The following is a 15,314-nucleotide window of genomic DNA, read 5'->3' as shown; positions in this document are numbered from 1 at the left end:
CTCATACCTAAAGTGAAGCCAGCACAAAAATCATTCAAATTTAATTAAGAACTGTTAGAATTGTTCCTATTTGTATCATTAATAACATTTTCCTTTTGTCATATTAAACATTACAATTAACTCTTAATTTTGAGAACGTACTAGGAGCTGGGTTCATGGGATTTACAGACCACACCTCATCCTGTGCCTCAGATGGTACAGTCTTAATCCAAACTTTTTAGACAAAATTCCTGTGAAATCATCCTGATAAAGGATCTCATTCTATTACATTTTAAAAGAGAACATTCTCCTTTTTCTTCTCCTCCTTCAATGCTGCTTGATCTTCCAAAGGGAAAAAAAAATCACTTGTGTGTGTATTTTGGAAACATTTCAAGGGACTGTCCTTATAGACAGGCTTTTCATATATCTGGAAATCAAGGCCTGCTGTATTCCACATTTCAGTATTTACAAATATCAGATAAGGAAATCAATTCCATAGGGAGACTAAAGCTAACTTTATTGAGATTGACTATTATGACAGAATCTTGCAAGTCTGATTGTGTTCCTCCTCCTCCTCCTCCTCCTCCTCCCCCCCTCATGAGTCATGGAGATGTCTGAACTGCTTCTGAATGTTACCTGGTGCTTCAGCCCTTTTCTCCTAGGCAACCACTTCTGCATATCTCCATCACTAAGAAGACAGTAATTACACCCTAATTTCTTAGATCCCTTTATACCTTTCCCCTTCCTGAATTTGCATCTTTGAATATTTTGCATCATTTATCAATAATTTTGCATATATAATTTTCTGTCTAGCCTTATTCATCTGCCTTTATACCCTTTGAAAACCACCTCAAGTTTGGCCGGGAACTATAGAGAAGAAGAATATTAGAAATTAAAATATAAGTCTTCATTGGGTTCACACAGCTGGCATAGTATTTCGTTGGGTCCCACCTAAAAACCTTCTATTTGCTTTTTCTCTGAATGATTTATTCCTGATATCCTATTTATTCCTGTTTCTTGGGCAGCATGTTTTTGAAGGCTTTAAAAAATTAACATGGTGACTGAGGAGAGAGACATAAAAGGGATGCATACAGTTATGTGTATTATGGGAAAGGTGGATAGAAAACACTAAACTCTGGAATTATCCAATGAAGTATGGAGATTTCATACACATGATAAGGTATCTGTTCCACTATCAAATTTGCTAATAGAGATAATTAACAACCAGGACTGCTTTAAAATGGGGAAAAAAATGCAGGAACAAACAACTGGTCATTAGTCATGCTAGCTACATATATATCAGAGGCAGTGGGCATGCTTCTAAATACCAGTTGCCAACAAGTGTGTTGTTGTGAGCAGAAGTATGCTGTTATAATCTGCTTCTGAGTTTCTAGGACCCACTGGGGGAAACTGAATGCTGGTTTTAGAATCTGTCAGATTGGTATATACAACCCACATTCCCTTAAGCTCTCAGAACAGAGTATGGATGTTACATTATGTCATGTCCTGTTGTACAGGCATTTACATTACATCACTCTCCTTTCTTTCTGTGTGTGTGTGGCAGGGAGGGATTCTCTATTTTTTATAGTACTTATCCTGAGGTTGAATGATGGAGGACTTGAATCCCATAGAATAACATCTGGTGCCCTACATCTGACGAGTCCTAAAAGGATGAAATAAGTCACATAATTCTTGCTTCTTGATGGTCAATGTAACAGCCTTTAGAATTTATTTTGTGAATCCCCATGTAGTAAAAATATAAGACTAGAATGAGGAAATGCAAAATGGATTTATAAAAATGGGATATAAATAAAAAAGGCAGAGTTTAGCAATACACATTCTACAGCTATATAAAAGAAAAGGCATAAATAATACTAAGGATTCATATAAGGATTCTGGAGCATGAAAAACACAGTGTCTGGTCCTATTCCCTATTCCCATATCACTCTTGCAAACTGAACATTTCTCCCCAGCAGGTTCTCATTCCAAAATAAGATCAATTACACTCGGCAAGTTGCCTTTTATGACAGCTTGCATGCTTCATAACAATCTTAAAAACAATCTGAAAAAACTAATCAGAATAATAGTATAGCAGTTTTTTAGAATCTTTAACACACAGTGTTAACGCTAAATTTGTAGTGTGGTTGCGCCCCCCCCCCCAAGCATACAATCCCCTTTTAAGGCCATCCTAAAAGAATTGGGCTACATTTGCTTGTAAATATCATCATCTCATTATTCAAAGCCTCATAGCCCCAGTCCTACTCTTCCTGAAGGAATCACATTTCTTTATTGGAATGTATCCTATAAATCAATAGAGGAATAGTACTTTTTAAAATTCCCTTTTCTCACTCAGTTTCTAATTCTCTTCTGAAGTGTTACGAGGACGGCTATGGTTTTGCTTTCTTTCTCTCAAATAATAATCAGTTTTTTTTTTTTCTGTAAATGTTTCTATGTCTGGGCTTCTGACTTTCTCTCAGTAACCAGTTTTGTCCACACCTGTACTGCAAAACCATTTTGCTTTCATGAATTTTTTTCAATTCAAATGAAATATGTGTGCCTGCAGTTTAGAAATTGTTACATTTTATGTAAATATTGTCATATTTATGCAGAAAGTATCTAAGACAGTTCATTGTTTCATTGCAAGAGCATGGCCATTATAATTCTGCAGAAATAGAACTTAACTAAGACATAATGTATTTCTGATAGATTGGAGTTGGTGTAGGCAGTAGTTATGACAGATTCCCTTGTCTTAGAAAAATACAATATTTAATCTTCTTTTACTTAAAGGTATGTGAATGCAAAATCACCAGTCTCAGGCATAATGTTTCCAAGAATATGTTTGGATCCCATAGAAGCCCCATTTCTTTACTGGAAACTCTGCCCACTTGGTCAGGGAAAAAAAGAGAAAGTTAAGATAGAGTAATAGCAAGCATCTTACAGTTAGAGGAAGTAACAGGATAATATCATAAATTTCCCTTGTGTAATTTTCCAGATAACTACAGTTATGCCCCTCCCATTATCTAATGGAAGGATTCTAACAGCAGCTAGGACAAAATGGGCAACAAGACCAACAGGGGAAGATAAAGCCCACTAAATTTCATAAAAATTGATGGAGTTGTATTCATATATTTTATAATCTGCATTACCATAAATATCCATAATACAGTATTTATGCACAAAGGGCACAAATATTTTTGTGTATTTAACCATAATGGGATTAAACTTTCATACTATTTTATGAGGGAATGAATTATGCTAAATGTTACAGAAATTTGTGTGGAGGTTTTGGCAGCACATACAGCATGTACTTGTTGTAATTGTATCTGAAATTCCTGGTAAACTGCTGGTGCAATTTGATTGAATTCCCCACCTTCCCCCAGATCCCTCTAAATATTATCTAGGACACACACAAACATATTAGTGGGACTAAGAATAGGTATGAGAGGGACGCGGTGGCGCTGCGGGTTAAACCGCTGAGCTGTCGATCGGAAGGTCGGCGGTTCGAAACCACGCGGCGGGGTGAGCTCCCGTTGTTAATCCCAGCTCCTGCACACCAAGCAGTTCGAAAACATGCAAATGTGAGTATATTAATTGGTACCGCTTCGGCGGGAAGGTAACGGCGTTCCGAGTCGTCATGCTGGCCACATGACCCAGAAGTGTCCTATGGACAACGCCGGCTCCAAGGCTTAGAAACGGAGATGAGCACCGCCCCCTAGAGTCGGACTCGACTGGACTTTACGTCAAGGGAAACCTTTACCTTTACCTTAAGAATAGGTATAGGATGCGGGTTGCAGGGGACTCTGCTTCCAAGGACAAAAGAAAGAAGATAGGGAATACAATATATTATCTGTAATTACTTACACATATTAAAACGATATAAGCTAATAACAGAAAATAATTCATTAAAAGGATAAGTGAATAAGGGAGGAGAACTAACAAAAACAGCAGTCCAAATAGTTGGATTTTCCAGCCTGATAAACTGTTGATATATTGGGATTGTAGCTCCCAGGATTCTCACCCAGCATGACTATACATTGGGAAGAGGGCATTATTTTATTAGAATATTTGAAGAAACATTTAATTTTATAATAACCCATTTCCTCCTGTAATACTGAATCTTGTGTGATTTTTCAATCTGAATCTTGGGCAGAGAGAGTGTTCAGTTGACGTTCCCCTTGGGAAACCAAAATAAGCAGGTTTTTTGTACCTTTAAAAACATAATTCTTCAGATAGTTTACACAGCAGGAACACAAAACTGCAAATGTTATAGCTCTTTAAAATTCATTTATTCGTTAATACTTCAGTAGGGCTGCTGTTAACTGGGTCACTCAGATATATTTTTCCCTTATATTCTAGACATCCTGTACATCAAAAAGAGAAAATAAAAATACTTGAACAATCCAAAAGCTTCATCATGAGACATGCTTCTAATTCACATTTTGTGTCTTTATAAAATATGACTATTTCTAAAGCACAAGCTATTTTTAGTATAAGTTGTGGTGTGATCAACAATTATAACATTAAATTAACCTAATGAAGTTTGTTTGTCAAATAAGAACAACTGCTAATTTTACCAACCCAAAATGGAATGTTTATCAAATGTAGTTGAGTCAAAGCAATTTCTGGTTGTTTGGGGGAATCCAGCATAGTGCAGTGGTTAAGGTGTTGACTTGGAAGACTTAAATTTGCTTTCACCTATAAACTCTGAGTTATTGAAGACTTCTCTCTCCTTCTCAGCCCAACCAAGCTGACAAGATGTTAAAGGGATGAAATTAGGGAGACCCTTGTATAAGCTGTCTTGAATTCTTTGAAAAGATAGGCTAAACATTAATTAAAAGATAAGTATCTTTTTCCCCCCAAAATACTAACAAGTACATTTTTATGTGTATACCATTAAGGCTGCTTTTTATAGATCTCATGAAAGATTGTTTAATAACGGTGGTTTGTCAGAGAATGTACACATACCATGTAGTCTTACAAACACAAACTTTTTTCTCACTCTCATTCTGTCACATTTACACATTTAGATATACTTCTGTGTAGTGCTCAGGTGGGAAGTATAAGCATTATTAACTAGATAGCAAGTGGCATGATAAACAGAGATTACTGTAGTCATAGAACAGAGAGTGGCTGAGTCTCTGAGCATTGACCAATCTTGTACAGATCCCAAGGAGGTTGCTTAGTTGAAAACCGTGCATATTAGTTTATTAGGTTGATTATCATGTTGTATTTTCTAGGTATGGCATCTTCCTGACAAGATATTCCCAGGTAGTGATAAATTAAGTACATTTGTATTAATGCATGAGATTTACAACTTGCTCATCTATTTAATCCATGAACTGCATGGCAGCTTATCAGCGCAAGGCACTATGTCAGATGCTTTCTTAATAACCAGCTTAATGCTAATTTAATTCCTTGTGCAATGTTAAAATTCATAAAGGATTACTTTTATGATAAAACTAACAAAATTTGACTTACCTTTCGGGCAGGGATGAAAGCAGATTAAAAACAGTAAGGTCATCAAGACTGAAAACCTGTGACTGAATATTTATGTTTGCTTGCTCATTATTTCAAATTTAAAAAAATAAAAAAGTCTTCAAATTTTATTGGATCCATTTCAACAATTTCAAGCAGTCCTTAAAGTAAATTTTTACAGTGGAATATTTTAAGATGTGTTCATTCAAAATATGGATCTGGATCAGACCTGACTCAGCCATTCTTTTCCTTACCTGCACATGGCTTTAATGCGTTAATTGCAAAACATTTTCAAAGTTACAGAGGTTTATTAGGTGGTTATGCTCCTATTAAAAGCCTAATAAAATATCTATATACATGCTCAGTGTACATGGGCTATTAATGTGTCTTCAGTATAAAAAAATTCTGAGCAGAACATTTTCACTTTCTCGGTAATCTCATTCTCAAATTATTTAATGCTTTCTAGACCATTGCTTATTTGCTTAGCAAAAACTTGGCTAACTATCAAACCATGTTATTATTTCTAATTATATCAGCAGCATAATGGTGTATAAAGTAGACTGAAGAATGGACTAAAGAGACAAAATGTGTGTAGTTTTTGCCCCATTTATGATCTGGGGCAGTATTAATAATTTGTGTTGAAAAATCATTTACTGCTTTCTACAGTATTGGCTAAACAAATAAACTTGTTTTCTGTAGATATGGATTGCACAGTTATTGTAATAGGCTGTGTAGCAGAATTATCTTAGTCCTACACATCATCCCTGGCATTCCATTTTTAAGAACCTTTTGCAATTGATGAGACAGTGAGATTTTTATCATGATAGTAAGGTAAGGTTAGGACTAATTTAGTACTACTAGCAGAGTATTCTATTCCTGAAGAAGTAATGATGAACTTAAATAGTTTGCATGCCTTTTTGTTTGTTAGACCAGAGTGCCATTTTTTTTGGTGGAGACACATTTGGAATTTTGAAAAAATATGGTAGCTGATATAAGGGACCTGTTTGATACAGGCTACCAAATCTAGCTGCAAATTCTAGATAATTAGCTTGCAGCCCAAATCTAGTAGCTTTCTAGTAACAAATAGTTTTCTTGTGGACATGCCTTCTTTGTATTAGAAGGCAATTAGCCCAGGTTGTTCTCTTCCTTTCTAATGGAAATTTAATGTAGCCCCAAATCAATCTTGCAAATAAAGTCAAAACCTAAAGCTGATAAAAGTTATCTATTGTTTTAATTTAAATAATCTTTTAAAAGATCAACTGGAGGCAGGGAACATGGTGGACACGGAAAAAAATCCACATTGCCCCCTTTAGCAATGTTTATTGTTTTCTGTATAAGTATGTATTGTTTTCTGTATAGACATATATTGTGTACATAAATACAAAATAAGGAGACATAAATAGAAAAACACAACTTGGAATTATATATCTAATACAATATTGTTTGATATAGACAGGAAGAAGTTTTGCTGGACTTCATGGACATTTAGTTGTCACATGTTGAAGGATTAGTGGAACACCTATTACTGCAATTGAGGAGTGATAAATACAGTTATAAAGTAAAGAACAAAATACCTACCATGTATAACAAGGATCGTAGATTTTTTTCAACATGACAGTACAATGGTTTCTGTCTTCTGTGCTTCCTTCAACTGTATGCATATTTCTGACTATGATACAGTTACATCACCTGAAGATCCATTCCAGTAATCACTGGATATACAATATGGGGCCTTTCAGATATGCTCTAATCCCTTACTGTTACTGGTGCCTGCTGAGACTGATAAGAGCTGTAGTACAGTGCTTCCACAGGACACAGGCCCATGCCTTTATTTTCTGTTTTGGTTTAATAACCGCAAAAGGTTTACTTCTTGATATAATAAGGCCTATACATTTTTCCCTCTTAATTAAGTGCTTTATTGTAATTTATGTATGTTTTTCCTTTTTTTTTTTTGCTGATTTTGTATGTTTGTATATTTTTCCCTTTTTTGTTGCTGATACTTGAACTCAATAATTAAATATCTTAAAAATGTCATGGGGTTATATCATTTCACCAGTAGCCATTAAATATTTTGGTCTTTTTGTGTCCTCAAGAGGAAGTGATATTTCTCATGTCAAGTGAAGCACAAGATTGGAAGTGAGAACATCAATTTAATTTACGTAATATTACAGTTCAAATGTTCTCAAAATAAATGTGCAGGGAGAAGGGACAACAGAGAGTGTTAGCAACTTTTAACTTGTAGTTTTGGTATAAATTTGCAATCCTTTATAGATGTTTTAGGGACACGGTGGCGCTGTGGGTTAAACCGCTGAGCTGCCGATCGGAAGGTCGGCGGTTCGAAACCGCGCGGTGGGGTGAGCTCCCGTTGGTCGTCCCAGCTCCTGCTCACCTAGCAGTTCGAAAACATGCAAATGTGAGTAGATCAATAGGTACTGCTCTGGCAGGAAGGTAACGGCGTTCCGAGTCGTCATGCTGGCCACATGACCCGGAAGTGTCTATGACAACGCCGGCTCCAAGGCTTAGAAACGGAGATGAGCACCGCCCCCTAGAGTCGGACACGACTGGACTTTACGTCGAGGGAAACCTTTACCTTTACCTATAGATGTTTTAGAAATGATGAAACATATTAATGAAATGTTTGGATAACAAACACTATTCACTACAGTGATGGTCATTCAGATATAGAGTTCTGACATAATGTTGCAGTGAATGGGATTATTAATTGCAGAGGTCTCTGAATTCGAGTGTTGAATTTATAAGGTTCAGTCTAAAATACTAATGAAACAACATTTAAACTAGTGTTTGACCATTTTGTAGGTTTTGTAATAAATTTTCTTGTATTTGCATATACTGGTTTGTGTGTTCCTAGGAATGCATTAAAATACAGAGTCCCTAGAAACAAGCTCGTTTCCTGGTGACTAGAGACCTGTCCGTATCATTCTTTTGGTACTGGTTTAGAATTTATTTGTCACTGCCCTCTACTGGGAGTTTTTTCTTTTAACTTCCATGTCTAACCAATGGCCATGCATTTCCTGATGGACTCCTATCCATAGTCTAATTTGGTACAACCCCTGCTTAGATTTTTGGAATCAGCCAATTCAGCTAGGTAATGCCATCTACTGTAGGCAGAGCTGCATCACTTAACTAGTTATTTTAGTTTGAGTTGGCTGTTGATGTCAACATTGGTGTATAAACTTTCAAAAAGAAAACATTCATGTTAAACAGTGATTCTTGTAGAGGTACGGAGAAATCTAGAAGGCACAAATATTTGTGAGCATGTTTGTCTTTTTGAGAGACAAAATATCTGTCCCACTTGTTCTCGTAAACTGCTGCAGAACTCATGTATCTTTGGATTTACTACATTAATTGGTAGGGCAAAGGAGCCATCACTCACCACATCTAAGTTGAATTTCATTTCATTTTGGTAGTAACCGCTGCTGCACACTCATTATTTGATTCAGACACTGCTAGGGTGTTGACAATAGGGGTCAGCCAACACTTAGCAGTACATTTATTTGTCGTAACATTAAAGCCACTATAATTATGGGTCTTTTTCTTACATTCTGTATTAGTTGTTTTAATTGCTTCCAGTTTCAAAGGAGTTATTAAGTCTTACACTATGCATGTTGCATTTGCCTTTTAAACAATAAGTTTAAGGATAGCATGGAAGTCACTGCACAATTATTTGCATGGTGCAGTGAAGAAATATATAAAGGCCATTTTTTCTGGTCACTCATTCTATTTTCTACATGCAACAGGAAATAAAAACTATGGATATATACTTCAAAATAACTAAGCTGTTCACAAAATCAACAGCAAAAAAAGCATTTCTAAATCTGGCAGCAGCTCAAAACATAACTACTGTTTAATTTTTATTCTTTAGCAATAACAGTAATGAGATATTATGATAATGCTTGGTGCTTATTAATCAAATTGTACCATACCTAAAATGCATATTTTGAATTAAGATGTTATTTCTATATGTCGTATTGCAAAAACTGTTCTCCAGGGACCAGATGTAGCTGATAAACATCCCTTTTATAAGCAGATGGGACTACATATTATGGTCCATTTTCAGTAAAGGAGGAGGTGTAAGTAGGTAAAATAAATGCCTGATGGCTTTCTTTCACCCTTTAAAACTACTGTTGTAGCTCACAAGCTGATGGAAGTTATGGAGTTTTCTTGTACTACATTAATACTTAGCACTGAATCATTCAAAATTTTAGAAAAATATTTCTAGCATCAGTTGTAATTTTTTTTCTACTATTCAATTTGATTAAAATTAATTGGAAATGAACATGCAGAAAGAAATTGAGAAAAATAATATATTTTAGAGTTTTATATTGACCAGAGGTCAACAGCAAAATCTTTATTAGGATTTATTAGGAATAAAGGAAGAATTTATCTATATTGTACTAATCCTCATTGTTCTTCTTACATGCCTTCTCTGTAAAACCTGAGGATGAAGAGAAAAGCATGTTCTCTAGGAAGAGAATGGAAATTGGCTGGAACAGTGCTGAGTTTGCTTGGAGCAGATTACTTGAACTAGGTTCCTGAGGGAAGGCTGATCAGGTGTGATATGCTATCATTAATTCCTGAATGAAAGGCAAGATAAAACTCAACACTTAACAAATAAATGAATTAGCATAACATCAGGGAAACTAAGACTATTCTAGAAGGTCAAGAGGTATTTGCCAAATATAAAATACTGCATGGGGCCCATCTTTCTGGATATACAAAATTACCATAAACTCCTGTTGTCCTGTCATAAACATCTCTTTCATCATAAAATCCAGTTGTATTGATATTGCTAGTTATTTCTTTTTTTCTATTTCCAGAATTGGATTAGGTTTTTTTTTTTTAAAACAGTGTTTTTTTTTCCTTCTTAGGGCTTATCCACATGAACACTATCTTGATGGAAAGTAATAGGAATTTAGGTTTCAACTAATCCTTGTCTCACCATCTTAATCAGCAGATTGCAAGTATGTGCCCTACAGAGGAACACCAGCTATATGATTGCAGGCTTCTGATAAGTGCCTCTTATAATGGTGAACATTTGTTTCTACTTTAGCTGTGTGTGGGTGTGAGAAATCTTCATTGGTACGGATTTATTATGTCACAATGGATACACTTTAAGGACTTCAGGGAAAACATTTCTTATCGTTAGAAAAGAGTGTTGTAAGGAAAATGTCATGATTCTGAACTCCAGTGCAGATCTAAAATACTAAAAATATTGAGGAATATTGACTGTAGATGTTTCTGATCATGTGGAAAAGCTGTGGACTTTTCTTCAGACCTGCTACATAAAAGTTATGAATAGGACCAGTAGTGACAGAGATTAAGAGTGGAACCACTTTTCTTTCACATCTGTGCTTCAAATGACAGGAGGAAATGAGGCTTATGATCTGAATACCTTCAGAACCATCTTCTCAAAAGTGCATTTGCACATCCAGGAAATCAGGAGGTGGCGAAGGCTTGTAATTCCATCTGCAGGTCCTATACATGAGTCTTCACAATGGTGCAGAAAAGCCAGCCCTCAAACATCTGGGCCACCTTTCTCCTGTTAGGTTTTCTCAGGGCAGGAAATACATGGCTCATTGAGATACCAGTTGGGGGACATTGAAATCTGGCATGCCCTCAGTAGATGGCACTGGGGTTGTTTTTGAGACTATGCATATTGTTTTAATGTTTTGATGATTATTTACCACTCAACGTCTGATGGAAAGGAGTGATACAGAAATTCAAATAAATAGAGTAGGGTAGGGTAGGGTATGTCTTCAAACACATATTTGGGAAACTCTACATGAGATAGTTGACCAACTCATTTATTTTTCAGGAAATCAGAGAAAGAGAAGGAAAAAAAAAAGCACTGAAAATTCAACTGTATGTAAATGATCTCTGTTAAAATAGAGAAGTATATATATTATGTTAAAAATCTCTGACTTTTAATGTAATTGCTTCATATTTTCATTTTATAAATGTGGGGCACACTGTTTTACTCTGTTACATTTTTATAGTATTAGTACTTGAGACTAGCAGGCTGCAGACAAAGTATAAAAATCTTTATATAACAACTGGAAGAGAACAAAGACAATGCAAATATTTTATGAACAAAATGAATTCGATTAATTTAAAAATGCAGACTTATATTTATTGCTTAATAAATAATTTATTGTTTAATATAAGAAAAGAATGGCTTAAATAAAATATTTGTTTCAAAATTTGCCATGCTAGCAATACATAAATAAAAATACCTAAGTAGTTCAGCAAGCGTGCTTGGCTTTTAATGACAACTCTTATTTCAATAACATCGGTATTTTTACATTGACATCGATGGCAAAACAGTATACTAAACTGTGATATATAATTTTGTATGTGTATGAATTCCTATTGCCCTGTGAGGCTTCAAATTGTTGCGTGTATATGATTTATCATGTTTTACTAATAACTAATAACAGTGACACTGGAAGATCTACTTTCTGCTTTTGATCATATTAGGTTTCCTCTTCCTTTTATGCAGTATAAAGAGTGATTTTTTAAAAAAACTTTCAGAGGGCAGTGGTCTCACATCTTGATACTGATTCCAGCCCCTAAGCACTGACCGGATGCCCAGTCATTGGGTTCTTGGGGTGGGGTGGGGTTGACTGTACTACTAAATGCAGGTTGGCCTGAAAAAGGGCTTTGCCAATCTAATACCTTAAAAAGCTAGGTCTTCCCATGGTGTTAGAGAAACCTGTGTTGCATGATTTATCTGAATCGTTGTTAGCTTCAGGTACTGAATATTGTGTTTTATTTCTGTTTCTCTCTGGGATTTTGAATATTTTTTTGTTTACCTGTTTTTAACCTGATAGCCACTCAGAGTCTCAATATGTGAGTTGTGCAGCTCTGTAAGTTGATTAAATAAATGAATAAATAAAATTCAGATACTTTTCCCCTATATTTTTTTTCCTGCTTCCTGCTCCATGTTACAATTACTGTGTATGAATACTACACTGATAATAATGCTCATAATATTTTGAGTCTTAGACAATAAGAATCACTTTAGTGGCCAATATAGTTGAAAGTGGCAGTGCACTAAGATGCTAGAAAGGTTGTAAAAATACAGGAACTTGGAACTTTGCATATTTATCATTCCATAAATCTGATAAATAAATTGGGTTTATACTAATACTAATACTAGTGATAGAAAGCATATGGTCTTAAGGTATGGCAAGTGATTTCATTTCCACATATGCCTGCATCTGTCAAAGCCATTGAATGATGTTGTTCACAGAAAAATCATATAAATATGTTTTTCACACCATTACACTAATACACTAATAAAGCATCATATGCTTAGGCTTTAAAATTGAGCATGTTCACAGCAGTGTGAATTCAGAAGAGTAAAAGTCAAGTATATGTTTAAAAATAAGTTCTTCCACAAAGTTATTTCCCAAGTGTCTCAAGAAGGCATCAAGTTTAAGGTAAATCATTTTCATTTATTGGAAAGAATAATCATGACAGAATAAATCTCTGTTTAATTTGCTTCTTTTATTTCCTAATTCTCAGTGCCTTGTATTTGAAGATGCTCCCAATGGAGTGAAGGCATCACTGAATGCTGGGATGCAAGTGATCATGATTCCAGACGAAAACTTGAACAAAGATCTTACAAAAGAAGCGACTATAGTACTGGGATCCATGAGTGATTTCAAGCCAGAATTGTTTGGCTTACCACCCTTTGATTGAACAATGTTTTATTTTTTTAATCTTTTAAATTTAATAAGCTTTTTAAAAAAACATAGTCTTTTTTTTTGGTACTGTTATAGTACTGTGTTTCATTTTTTACATTTCAGCTTAATTAAGAATTAAAATCTTTTGCCAGAAATGTGTTTGAAACCTAGGATGTTGTTAGATTACTACTTCTTTAAAACAAATGCCATTTCTTCATAAATTTTAGAGTCCAGATTATATTATTTCAATCAGTAGTCCTCCTGAATTTTCTCATTACTTCTTCCTTCATTTTTATTTTCAGAAAAATTCTGAAAATATTCAGTGTTTTATGGCTGGAAATCACCAGCACCCCTCATCCAGAACTATATTAGAATCACTTTGGATGGACTTTAATACAAGATTCCGCTACCAATGATAAATTTATCTTTGGATTTAGTGCAAGCTTTTTTGACCATCTAAACAGGAATCCTTTAGGTCTGTCTTCAACATCTTTTACATTTTTGTAGTTGTCTGTGTTTAGTTAAACACATAGATTAAAACGTTGCACAAATTGCAATTTTTTGTATAAACCTCAATAATCTGGATTATTCATGCTAAAGAAGCAGGCAGCCTATCATCTCAGAGCCACAAGCTCTTTTTTATAACCCTCAGACACTTTTTTGTGGCCGAGTGTCACCTTCAATCACACCAAGTAATAGTGGCACAATTGTCAAAAATATGCAGCATAATGTTTTAGTATTTGATTGTGAGAAGTATATGAAAACTAGTGTGTGCACTCTAAAGTAGGCATAACAGGGTTAAAGAAAAAAACAACACATAACCCTGGCTGTAACTTTTATTCTCCTAACATTGCATAAACCTGGCACCCTTCAAATGAAAGTTTGGAAAGGTTTCCAACAGTGTGCTAAGTCATAAATCACAATTTACAACTAACATTGCTTTTTTTGTTGTTGTTTACTCAAGCTGAAAACCAAGCAAACCATGTCATGGCTTAGTGCAATGTGTGAACCCAGTCATGGTCTTGCAAAGTTTGTTTTAGTGGCGAAATTGTAAATGTATCAGGAATGGTTTAATTGGGATTCCTGTACTAAAAAGGTGGGAAGTTCTATAACATTTCAATAGGGGTGATTTCAAGCAGCACAATCAAATGTGTATCTTGCTATTGCCTTTTTTATGAGTAGTATTTTGCTGTTAGACTCTTCTGTTTTCATTTTCCCAAGCTTTTGCCCTTTTGTCTTCCTTTCCATTGCCAATTGTAAACACTTCTTCCAGGTTTGGTAGAACCTTTGCACTTGAAATCTGCTAAGTATCACAAACAATTCTTCTTCTCTTTCTTCTTCAAACTTACCTTCCTGCTTGATTAACCCCATCTGATGAAGTCATGACTGATTCAGCTTACTGTATACAGTTTCCTTTTCTGCATTATTCTACGTTTTCAGTATGTCCACAATACACCTAATAACAATACCTGTAGTTCTGACTATGAAAATAGAAGTCTATTTACTTCTAACAAGACACACTGCTGAATTCTGGAGCAAGGGAGAAAAAATAACAATACATTTTACAGGTTGAAATTATGTACATATGTTGCCTTTTTTGTGTGTGGTACTATTTACAGAATTTACAGATGATTGTTTTGAATGATAATGTGTATCACATGGTACCTTTTTCAAGATTCATCAAGTCGTATTCATGTATTTGCAGATTTATCTAAAAGAATGGTAGGCTATAAATACAAGTATGGCTGTATGTTTTAAATGAAAGCTGCATTTTTGGAATATTAAAATATTTAATTAAATATGTAATTTACCTCCAAGTCCTGAAACCTCACTCCTTAGTGTACCAAAGCTTCTGTGTCTTTTTTAATCAATTGCTCATTGTTCTCTCTTCCTAGAATAACATGTCCAACATGGCAATGAGCATATACAGCTCAGATTTGTAGCCAGGCTAATCTAGTGTACCTGTTAGACCAAACTGAGTCTTTATAACTAGTGATAGTTGATCAAAAGCTGGTATTAATTCTGTAATCATTTGTACTTCCTAAGTGTTGTTGATGCCAACCACTTTCTTACGATTCTCACAAAACTAGTTTGTGTGATTCCAGTGTTTTCTTTTGAATTGCCCTTCAACAGATGACACAATTGAATATT

The 15,314-nt window shown here is 35.0% G+C and overlaps 1 protein-coding gene across 1 annotated transcript in view; it reads left to right on the top strand.

The window, feature by feature from the left end:
• Nucleotides 1-13,720, top strand: part of PUDP (pseudouridine 5'-phosphatase) — a 51,585-nt gene extending 37,865 nt beyond the window's left edge. Inside the window, exon 4 of the mRNA XM_063305069.1 lies at nt 13,003-13,720. Coding sequence (XP_063161139.1) covers nt 13,003-13,179 — 177 coding nt within the window. The 3' untranslated portion in view covers nt 13,180-13,720. The remainder of the gene's footprint in view (nt 1-13,002) is intronic.
• Nucleotides 13,721-15,314: the final 1,594 nt, after the last annotated feature.

This window comes from Candoia aspera, chromosome 5 (assembly GCF_035149785.1).
Source record: "Candoia aspera isolate rCanAsp1 chromosome 5, rCanAsp1.hap2, whole genome shotgun sequence".
NCBI classification, from domain to species: domain Eukaryota; kingdom Metazoa; phylum Chordata; class Lepidosauria; order Squamata; family Boidae; genus Candoia; species Candoia aspera.
Note: the sequence above shows the minus strand (reverse complement) of the source record. Positions and strands in the feature narration are given on the sequence as shown.